The sequence below is a fragment of the Zea mays genome, chromosome 8, assembly GCF_902167145.1.
Source record: "Zea mays cultivar B73 chromosome 8, Zm-B73-REFERENCE-NAM-5.0, whole genome shotgun sequence".
Classification (NCBI taxonomy): Eukaryota; Viridiplantae; Streptophyta; class Magnoliopsida; order Poales; family Poaceae; genus Zea; species Zea mays.
The window spans coordinates 16,506,083-16,518,035 of NC_050103.1; the positions used below are offsets into that span (position 1 = coordinate 16,506,083).

Here is an 11,953-nt window from a genome sequence, read left to right on the forward strand (position 1 = left end):
CTATTCTAGTAGGAGAGGAGCAGGAGGAGTAGTGGGCTAGGCCTTGCCCTATTCCTCATCTTTCGACGATATCAACTATCCACTGCAATTTATCTTATGAACTTATTTCAGTTTACTTGAAAAATCCAATTCATGTAATAACTCTGTTACTTTAATTTGAGGTTTCATGTTTTATTGTATTCCTCTGTGACTCACCATCGAGTGGGTTAGTGGTATTTGATCCTGGATGAGTGGCTTTATCAGACTAGATCTGAGGGACTGACAGGTTATTCCGATTTAAGTGTGTCACGACCTCTGAGGCATGACTTGGGCACTTAAGCTGAAATAATTCGGGCGGTTCTGCTAAGAAGCAGCAGGAGTAGTGGGCTAGGCCTTGCCCTATTCCTCATCTTTCGACGATATGGACTATCCGCTGTAATTTATCTTATGAACTTATTCAGTTTACTTGAAAACTCCGATTCGTGTAATAACTCTGTTACTTTAATTTGAGGTTTCCTGTTTTATTGTATTTCTCTGTGACTCACCATCGAGTGGGTTAGTGGTATTTGATCCTGGATGAGTGGCTTTATCAGACTAGATCTGAGGGACTGACGGGTTATTATGATTTAAGTGTGTCGCGACCTTTGAGGCGTGACTTGGACACTTAAGCTGGAATAATTGGGCGGTTCTGCCACATGGACTTGGAGGCCCTCGACGCGAGGCGACGAGGGGAACGTGACGACGGCTATGGACAGTTTCCAAATTCCAGTGATGAGATTGAGCTGTTACATCTCGTCACGCTCGTCCGTGACAACAATCGCCTCACATGGTGAGTCGAGAGGCACAAACTAGCGCAGGTTCTCGTGGCCCAAGCATGCTGGGAGGGTGCTGACGAAGACCTCACGGTCGTAGCACACGATAGGCGGTCGTAGTCAAGGGCGAGGTCGACACTGACATTGGAAGGGCAGAGGACGAGATGGGAGACAGAGAAGGTGAGGGGAAAGCTTTTAGAGCCGTGACAATGCTATCTTATCCGATCATATGCTTAGAAGTGTACCTTACCCTATTACATGCATGGAAGCTTATCTGGTTGTTAGGTGAGACATACAGGAGAGAAACAGATCTATGAGCAAAGCGCATGACGCACAGTAGCCACGACCGTGGAAACTCATGCTTTGATGGAGAAGAGATGTGTTGGGGACTTGTTCTCAAATGCTAAGAGTTAAGAACAAGGCAACATAAAAAGTGTTAAGTGTTAAAGTCCTTCGTCCTTCGAAGCATTATGTCCCTTCGGGAAATAATGAGTTTCGGACGAAGGTCATAAGAGACATACCTTCGTAAACATAACAAGTAATGACGAAGGATTCATATAAAGCATGAAATATAATATAAGCATCATCATAGAATCATTTCTATTTTATTAACATGGAAAAATAGAAATGATTTCAAATTACAGATGTACCTTCGGTCCTGAGAGAAGGTAAAAAGTACAAGCGTGACGCAAAAGCAAATGCCAAGTCAGCGTGAACAGTACGGGAGTACTGTTCATCTATTTATAGACACAGGACGCAGCCTGTGACGAATTACAATTATGCCCTTTACAAAAGTTTACAACATTATCTTAGACCTCTATGGATAAAAAGGTCATTCTATCTTTATGTCGGTTTGCAACGCCGAAGCTCTATAAAAAGGAACCTTCGGCCATTTCCTGGGGACGATTTCAGCCGAAGCTGCTTCTTCACGCAAGACCTTCGGCGCAACGAAGCATGGGCCCAACAAGATGTAGATGCATGATTACTCATTACGAGGAAGCATGTTTATTATATAGAAAAATAAAATCCGTTTTATTATATATATAAAGGTATAACATTTTTTTAATACATTTAGTATTAGTCTACAAAATATTTTACAAGTTTTCTTAGTAATATATAGCAGTTCGTATCTGTGCTTTCTTAGCAAATATATAATGTTTCATAGGTTAGCCAACACATAGGATAGGGGTTCAAGCCTTCAAGGAAATGGTCGACTCGTCGTTCCATCGATCGAGGCGAGGTGGCACTTGGCAGGCACGCACCCTTTTTCTCGCAAAGCAGGCGAGTTGGCGGCCACATAGCAAAAAGTGTACTTTTTGTTGCAATCAGCCAGATCTGCCATTTCATGCATGCATGTGCCGGTTCACCAGAGTCAAAGTTACAAAATATGGTCCATCAAACATGGCAGGCTGCAGGGTTAGAGATGGCAATGGGGACCCAATCCCCGATTCCCCGTGGGGAATTCCTCTATTAGGGGATGGGGATGGGGAAATTTCTTCCCCCACGGGGATGTAAATGGGGAAGATTTCTCCCCCGACGGGTAAACGGGGACGGAGATGGGGAAGCATTCCCCATCCCCGTTCCCCGCGGGGACCCGTTAAACTTACATATGATGATGTTTTTAGATAATAGTTAATAATATAAATAAATAATTATCTTGACAAAAGATTACTAGTTGTACAAATGTGTTCATTTTAATGTACACATAATGATTTTTACATCTAACAATATGTATAAGTGACAATGTTTTACATTAATAAAAAATGAAGTATGATCTAATTATAATTTAAGCGGGTACGGGGATCCCCGATGGGGATTTATCCCCGCGGGTAACGGGGATGGGGAAGAAATGTCCCCCGCAAATGTTCATGGGGATCCCCGCGGGGAAAATTTTTCGTCGCGGGGACGGGGATGGGGAGCTAAAACCCGACGGGGAATTCCCCGTTGCCATCCCTATGCAGGGTTATATGAGTAGGACCTCGGGGAAAACCGTCCTAAATGATGTAATTTTGAATCTGAACTAAATTTAAGTTTTAAGTAATTATATTAGGAAACAACGGTATCAAAACTTATATATTGAAATATATTTTACTCAAAATAAATTCTATCATTAATTCTATTAGATATTGATATGCTTATGTATATATTTAGTTACAACTAAGATTGATTATGAAACGAAATTTCATATCAACAGCAAATGATATTTTTATATCCCCTCTAATTTATAGAAATATAGATTTAGTTAAAAATATTCTCAATAATAAATTTTTTTAAAAAAAATAGATATTTCTTTTTAAAATTTCTCACTAGATCTGTCATTTCATTCATGCATGTGCATGATCGATCAAAACATGACAGGCTGAGGGTTATATACGGTTATCTTCGGAAGTTTAACAATTTCTATCTCACATACTTCACTTTATAAATAGTGCAATTTATATTATAAATAGTATTTTGCACGGTCATCTAAAAAATAGTCCTAAATGATATAGTTTTGAATATACACTAAATTTAAAATTTAAGTAAATTATAGGGAACAACAATATTAAAACATATATTTAAATACATTTTAGTAACAAAAAGTTAGATCACCACCAAATGATTTTTATATCCTTTCTAATTTATAGAAATATAGATTTTAGTTAAAAAAATATTCTCCAATGATATCTTTAAAAATACTTCCAAAAAAACTGATAATTTGATGATAAACTATAAGAAAATGTAGAAAAACTATAAGAGAATACAAATGCTCAGAAAGCGTTTTTTACTAAAATAACTCTTTACATGATAATTTAATTAAATGGTAATTTGATGAATAAATTTTAGAAAATCTCTTTGAACATGCTCTTACATTCCTTCCATACCGAAGTGTGCACGTGCCACCCACGCAGTTCGCTTGATAAGAAAAGCTGAAAGCCTGAAACAACATCATCCTCGCAAAGCAAAGCAAAACAGCACGACAAGAAGATCCTGACGTTATCCATCGGTCCGTCACAGTCAACAGCCAGTCAACAGTAGAATCAGCACTGATACTGCTGGAGTCACAGCTCACGAGTGACAAGTGTAGCTTGAATCTACCAAAATATCACAAACTAACCGAGTACTACTAGTCTGCAGCTGCTGCTAGTGCTAGGTTCATTGATTCTAAACAAAATTCATTTAAAGATGAACTACCAGTAGGCTAAAATTCCGTCCACTAATTGCTAGATGAATCCCATAATTTTGCAAAATGCACTAAGATCATGGGCGATAGCGTACCCCGTCGGTTCCTCGCCTACAACGTAATCCGCGAGAAATGCTGCCCGAGGCTGGGCTCCCGGCGGTGCCTCGTCGTCGTTGGCTTTCCGATGCGGCGTCGGATCCTAGACATCGCCAATGCCACCGTCTGGGCGCGACGCGAGCGAGGGAACGCCGCCGGCGGCGGCTCACGAGGTGCGGAAGAGACCCTGCCGAAGCCGGACGGGGGCCACCGGTGCGACCGCATCCACACCAGGGGCCGCCGCTTCGGCGGCTGCACCGCGTCGTCCTCGCCACGCGACGTCGAGCCGCCGCCGCACGCGCGCTTCCTCTTGGCGCCGGGCGAGGGGAGGAGGGCCGCGACGGAGCCCGCGCACCCGCTCCCCTCCCGTCGGTGGCGAGCGCCGGGTGCCGGGCGCCCGTCGACGTCCATGTCCTCCTGCGTGGCGGCGGTCCGGGCGGCGTCCAGGCTGAGGACCCTGACGAACATGTCGAGGTCGCCGCCGGGCCCCGCCAGGCGCTCGAGCTCCTCGACGGCCTCCGTGAGGCGGTCCACCTCGTCGCTGCAGACGAAGAGCGCCCTGAAGCCCGCGAGGAAGCGGCGGGCGGAGCTCGCGACGGCCGCGGCGCGGCCCGCGGCGTCGAGCACCTCCTGCCCCCGCAGCGCCTCGGATCGGAGCACCTGCAGCCAGGCCGAGAACGACTCGTCCCGCACGGCCGCCCCCGCATTGCCCTCGGCGGCGTCCACCACCATGCGCACCTTCGAGACCAGCTGGCGCAGGCGGCGCCGGCGCTGGTCAACCCGCGAGTGCGCTGACCAGTTCCCCTTGATGAAGCCGATGAACTCGCCCAACAGGGTCGATTCGAGGATCTCCATCTTCCTCCTCAAATCGACCTGAAGCAGCGCTGTAGCGGCAACTGTTCTTATTCAATGCTCAATGAGGAGTCCCAATGAGGCGGCGGGGGCAGTATCCGTGCCGTGGTGGAAATGAACAGAATGGAACTAGCTGTAGCTGCTAGGGGGAGTAATCGGATCGATACATTGTTTTTTATATTACATATTTTCTTTTGAATACGAACAAGACACTAATACAAATACGGTTGGTCTTGGTCACATATACAACTAAATTTATAATCAAATTAGATAAAATAATCGTGTGCTTGCACCATAAAATAAAAGGTTCCATACCATAGGTAAGGACATGGATTATCTCTAGCACCAGTTTCTTTCGATCTTCATCGCGCGTCGCTCGAATCGCATATAAACGCGAGATTAAAGACGGTCCAACAGCAAGCTCCGTGTATCGCTCTGGCGTCCAGAGAGCAAACCTATAGCTACTGAGTTTAACTGAACAACAAAAAAGATTAACAAATTTTATCCAATTCAAAAGAGAGATAAAAAAATGATAAGATAACTAAGGGCGGTCAACCGACAGTATAAATACGTCGTACCATAGAAACACATTCCATTCCATCTCATCAATCTGTCTTGCATCTCTGTTTCGCTCGAAAAATGACGGGAGCGACTACCATTCCCCCTCTCAAATCTTCTATATTTATACTTTCTATTCATATTTAAATATATCATTTTTCCTCTATTTCATCTCCTCTCAATCATTCCTTCTATTCAGTTTCCCTATACATTTTAATAGAGTTATTTGACTTTTATACATCAAATTTTTAAGTTCTAAAAATACTACAATACTTAATACTGTAATACATATTGTTATCAAATAATTAATTTTAAAAACAATTAATTTTGTAATTAAAAACGTTAATTAAGGAAAGGTGAGATTAGAGCTCCCCTCGTGTAAGGGGGATTTATCAAATCCCCCTTCCCCGTTCAGTGTCTCCCCTGGCGACAGGGTGCCAGCCTCACTTCTTCTCCTTGCTTCGTTGTGCGTATTTTCCTCTTCCACACTGTCGACAATGGAGGAACCACAAGCGATGGCAGTGACGCCAAGGTCAATTACTACGTATGCTAATCCATATATATTGTCTGTTTCATTCTAATTATTAATCTCCATCAATCAGTCTAATATCATGTGTGTCAACGAGCAGGTGTACATCATGTTCACGAAAAAGGATCTCCGCAGCGGTAGAACCATTGTCGGAGAAGGATGTCAACGCGAAAACCACATCATACCATCATGATATATCATCATATTAATATTGCAGTTTATGCTTCCAATTTACAATAGCTTAGCCTCACCTTGGAACTAAACCAGTACTTACCTTTGGGCTAGCATTGGCTTGTATAAGGGATCGTTAATTTGAGCAAATTGCGACATGTTCAATTGGGTCCCTGGACCGACGAGTAAATTGTCGTTGCGTGTCCCAGCCCAGATGGGTCGGCGCGAGACGGAACACAAGGGCGGACAAAAAAGGGAACTGTGGCTCGTGTTGTCCTGCGCCCAGGGCGGATGCGCTTGCAGTAGGGGGTTACAAGCGTTCGCGAGGGAGAGAGAGACTATCCGTCAGCCCGTTCTCCCGCGCTGCCACCTTCTCGTACGAGGGCCCTGGACCTTCCTTTTATAGTTGTAAGGAGAAGGCCCAGGTGTACAATGGGGGGTGTAGCAATGTGCTAACGTGTCTAGCAGAGAGGAGCCAGAGCCCTATGTACATGCCGACGTGACTGTCGGAGAGGTGTTGCTGCCCTGTTCATGTGATGTTGTGGCCGTCGGGGGAGCACTTAAACCCTGTAGAAGTACAGCTGTCGGGGCTGTCGGATCCTTGTTGACGTCTCCTTGCTTCCGTAGGGGGCTGAGAACCGCCGTCGTCATGGAGCACGCGGGGTGCCATCATTACTTGTTTACCGGGGCGAGCCAGATGGGACGCCGGTCTTGTTCCCCGTAGCCTGAGCTAGTTAGGGGTAGGGTAATGATGTACCCCCCTGCGGCGTGGTCGGTCCGAGCCCGAGGTCGGGCGAGGCGGTGACTCCTCCGAGGTCGAGGCTGAGTCCGAGCCCTGTGGTCGGGCGAGGCGGAGACCGTATTCCGAGGTCGAGGTGGAGTCCGAGCCCTGGGGTCGGGCGAGGCGGAGCTTCCTATGGCGCCTGGGGCTGGATTCGGCTGCTGTCAGCCTAACCCTGGCGGGTGGCACAGCAGTCGGAGCAGGGCAGACGGCGCTGTTTTCCTATCAGGTCGGTCAGTGGAGGGGTGAAATGACTGCGGTCACTTCGGCCGTGTCGACTGAGGAACGCGTGTCAGGATAAGGTGTCAGGCGATCCTTGCATTGAATGCTCCTGCGATACGGTTGGTTGGCGAGGCGATCTGGCCAAGGTTGCTTCTCCGCGAAGCCTGCCCGAGCTGGGCCTCGGGCGAGTCGAAGGTGCGCCCGTTGCTTGAGGAGGCCCTCGGACAAGGCGTGAATCCGCCTGGGTCTACTGTTCCTGCCCGAGGCTGGGCTCGGGCGAGGCAAGATCGTGTCCCTGGAGTGGACAGAGCTTTGACCTGTATTGCGCTCATCAGGCCTTTGCAGCTTGTGCTGATGGTGATTACCAGCCGAGTTTAGGAGTCTTGGGGGTACCCCTAATTATGGTCCCTGACAGTAGCCCCCGAGCCTCAAAGGGAGTGTTGGTACTTGCTTGGAGGCTTTATCACACTTTTTTGCAAGGGGACCGGCCTTTCTCGGTTGCATTTCGTTCCGGTGGGTGCGCGCGAGCGCACCCGCCGGGTGTAGCCCCCGAGGCCTCGGAGGAGTGGTTTGACTCCTCCGAGGTCTTAGTGCCTTTCGTGACGCCTCGGCTGGTCTGGTTGTTCCCTCATGCGATCTGATCGTAGTCTGGGTGCATGGTCAGGTTCCGAGTTCTCGGGTTGGTATGTTGACGCTGTCAACAGTTTGGCCGGAGCCGGGTTTGCGAGAGCAGCCCCCGAGCCTCTGCACAGAGCGAGAGGACGGTCAAGGACTGACTCGGCTTTTATCATACGCCCCTTCGTCGCCTTTTCGCAAGGAGGAGGGGGGAAAGCGCCATGTTGCCCTCGGAGGGCGCCAAACATGGTGTCTCCAGTGAGTTGCTAGCGAGTGATCCGAGTGGACGCCCGTGCCCCGTTCGGTAAGGGTCGGCTAGTGGCCCAGAGGCGCGCTCCAAAAGTACCTGCAGGTGATTTGCCGGACCTGGTCCCGTTTGATAGGGTCCGAGGGCTCGATGCCTCCCTCTGATGGGATTCCATTACAGAATCGCTCCTGCTGGTCTCGGAAATGTCCTAGGGTACCTCGGGAGCGTAGCCCGAGCCTCGGCCATGTATCGGACGTACATAGAGTCATCCCTCGCTCTGCGTGTTCTGAGGCGGCTGTCAAACCCTTCGGGGGGCCAACCTTCGAACCCCTGATCAGTAGTGGGTGCGGAGCCCAAGTGGTCTGAGGCGGCTGTCGAACCCTTCCGAGGGGCCAACCTTCGAACCTCTGACCAGTAGTGGGCGCGGAGCCCGAGTGCTCTGAGGCGGCTGTCGAACCCTTCCGAGGGGCTAGCCTTCGAACCCCTGATCAGTAGGAGGGCTCGGGGCCCGCTTCCTTCGCGGAGAAGGATCCCTTTCGGAGTATCCCCTTTCCCGGTCCCTGTAGCAAGAGAGAGAAAGGGGAAGAGGAAAAGGATACGAAATTGAATGATGTGGCGCACCTTTTTGACGCGGTCATTATGGTGGAGGTGAAGCGTCGCCCGCTTCGCTTGCCAAAGGTGTCGCCTGCCCTGCCGCGGAGTTAATGCGACGGGACGAGTGGTTCGCGGGGCAGCCGTTGCGCGAGCCGTTCGAGGGACGGAGCATGGGTGCGTCGTCTTCACGCCGTGGGAGAGGGCTCCCCTGTCGCTCCTGGAGGGGACGTGAGCCTGCAGATGATTTGATTGCTGCTTCCGCCCGCCTGCTGCCGCCATTACTGTCGGCCCACTTTTGGCCATATCGACCGTAGTGCCTTCTCCCGCGGCGGACTGACCCGTGACCGATGCGCTTGGTTGGCACCGTTGGGCTATGCGCAGGGTTGCCTCGAGTCGTGGCACCGGTTCCGCAGTCGAGAAGGTGCGGTACTGGCGCAAGTGGCGGTGCAGTTTTTCGCACGTAGTAACCGGCGCGCCGGTTACATGACGTGTGGGCCTAGGCCTCCACGCCGGATGCGTCGAAGTCGAAAGGGTGCCTCCCCATGGTGCAGTTGCATGCCGCCTGCATGGCGGTCCGCCCTTTCACCCGCTGGTTTAGGCGAAGATGGAGGAGTGCCTGTAACCGCTGGGAGGTTACACGCTCCGCGCGCGGCGGTTTGGCTTCTTCTGTCCTGGGGTCAGCTTGCATGACGTGTGGGACCCAGCCCCTGTGTCGTAGGGGGAGGATCCTGGAGCGCGTTGGTGAAGACTTAGCCCAAACATATCATCGTCGTGTTATAGAGCTGTGTTTCTTTCCCCCTTGTTTCGAGTATCAGGACTTATTTGTCGGTAGCAGAATCGCTCATCCGAGCGAGAGTTACTTATCGCGGAAGGTGATGAGTGAGGTATCTGTATCCCGGAGGCGTAGGAGTCCCTCGGCTCGGTCAGCCTCGCCGCTTACGTGTACTCTTACTCGTCCACAGGATTCTGTTATCTATATAGTCGAGAAGGCACGAAAAATCGTTTCGGCGGAAAAGTTTTCGAGCGTTAAGACTTGTTCGGTCAGCAGAATCGCTTATCCGAGCGTGAGTTACTTATCGCAGAAGGTGACGAGTGAGGTATCCGTATCTCGGAGGCGTAGGAGTCCCTCGGCTCGGTCGGCCTTGTTGCTTATTTGTACTCCGTCGTTTTCAGGATCCCACTATCGAAGTAGTCGAAAAGCACGAAAGATGTTCTGGCAGAACGACTTTTTCCGAGGGAAATTTTGACATAGAGGGGGTTCCCCCCTTCTAGCCCCCGAGGGAGGGTCGGGCTTTGCCGAGGCAAGGCTGACCCTTCCTTGATGGTTAGACTTTATTTGTGTATGTAAAGAGAATGAGGTATATGAACGACTTGAAAACATCTTAAGGGTAAAAGCGATGTAGCTGTCGGATGTTCCAAGCGTTGCTGTAGACCTCGCCTTGATTGTTGGCCAGCTTGTATGTTCCGGGCTTCAAAATCTTGGCGATGATGAACGGCCCTTCCCAGAGAGGTGTGAGCTTATGACGCCCTCGGGCCTCTTGTCGTAGCCGAAGCACCAAGTCCCCCACCTGGAGGTCTCGGGACCGAACCCCTCGGGCGTGGTAGCGTCGCAGAGACTGCTGATACCTTGTCGAGTGTAGTAAGGCCATGTCCCGAGCCTCTTCCAGCTGGTCCAGCGAGTCTTCTTGGTTGGTCTGGTTGCTTTGTTCGTTGTACGCCCTTGTCCTCGGGGAGCCGTATTCTAAGTCTGTGGGCAAGATAGCCTCGGCCCCATAGACTAGAAAGAACGGTGTGAAGCCCGTGACTCGGCTTGGCGTTGTCCTCAGACTCCAGACCACCGAGGGGAGTTCCTTCATCCATCGCCTGCCGAACTTGTTGAGGTCGTTGTAGATCCTCGGCTTGAGTCCCTGCAGAATCATGTCGTTGGCACGCTCTACCTGCCCATTCATCATGGGGTGAGCTACGGTGGCCCAGTCCAACCGGATGTGGTGGTCCTCGTAGAAGTCCAGGAACTTCCTGCCAGTGAACTGGGTGCCGTTGTCGGTGATGATGGAGTTTGGGACCCCAAAGCGATGGATGATGTTGGTGAAGAATGCCACCGCCTGTTCGGACCTGATGATGTTTAGGGGTCAGACCTCAATCCACTTGGAGAATTTGTCGATAGCGACCAGTAGGTGCGTGAAGCCCCCGGGTGCCTTCTGCAAGGGACCGACGAGGTCCAGACCCCACACAGCAAACGACCAGGTGATGGGTATTGTTTGCAGGGCCTGAGCGGGCAGGTGTGTCTGCCTTGCGTAGAACTGACATCCTTGGCAGGTGCGTACAATCCTAGTGGTGTTGGCCAGTAGAAACCTTGTCGGAAGGCGTTTCCAACGAGGGCTCGAGGTGCTGCGTGATGACCGCAAGCCCCCGAGTGTATTTCTTACAATAGCTCCTGACCTTCGGCGATGGATATGCATCGCTGGAGGATGCCTGAGGGGCTGCGGCGGTAGAGCTCCTTTCCATCACCCAGCAAGACGAACGACTCGGCGCGCCGCGCCAGTCGCCGAGCTTCGGCTCTGTCGAGGGGTAGCTCTCCTTGGTGGAGATATTGCAGGTACGGGATCTGCCAGTTTCGATTAGGCGTGACCCCATTCCGCTCTTCCTCGATGCGCAGTGCCTCACCCTCGGCGGCCGAGGGTGCCTCGAGCAGGGCCGAGGCCTCCTCGGGCTCGGGCGTGTCGTCAGTCTTGACGGAGGGTTGATGTAGGTCTCGGGAGAAGACGTCTGTGGGAACCGTTGTCCGCCCCGAGGCTATTTTAGCCAGCTCGTCTGCAGTCTCGTTGTATCGTCGAGCGACGTGGTTGAGCTCGAGCCCGTAGAACTTGTCTTCCAGGCGTTGAACCTCGTCGCAGTAGGCTTCCATCTTCGGGTCGCGGCAATGGGAGTTCTTCATGACTTGGTCGATGACAAGTTGCGAGTCGCCGAACCCCTAGCTCGATGGTGATGTGCAACCCGTTAACCAGAGCCTCGTACTCGGCCATGTTGTTGGACGCCGGGAAATGGAGGCGCAGCATGTAGCGGAGGTGCTTCCCGAGGGGTGAGATGAAGAGCAGGCCCGCGCCCGCTCCTGTTTTCATCAGCGACCCGTCGAAAAACATGGTCCAGAGTTCTGGTTGGATCGGAGCTGCTGGAAGCTAGGTGTCGACCCATTCAGCCACGAAGTCTGCCAAGACTTGGGACTTGATGGCCTTCTGAGGGGCGAACGAGATTGTCTCACCCATGATCTCCACCGCCCACTTTGCAATCCTACCCGAGGCCTCTCGGCACTGGATGATCTCCCCCAAGGGGAAGG

The 11,953-nt window shown here is 50.8% G+C and overlaps 1 protein-coding gene across 1 annotated transcript; it reads right to left on the bottom strand.

Moving 5' to 3' along the window:
• Nucleotides 1-3,745: 3,745 nt before the first annotated feature.
• Nucleotides 3,746-5,027, bottom strand: LOC100278021 (uncharacterized). The gene is given in 1 exon segment (NM_001151437.1): nucleotides 3,746-5,027. A coding segment is annotated over 1 exon segment (840 nt). The 5' UTR covers nucleotides 4,906-5,027; the 3' UTR covers nucleotides 3,746-4,065.
• Nucleotides 5,028-11,953: the final 6,926 nt, after the last annotated feature.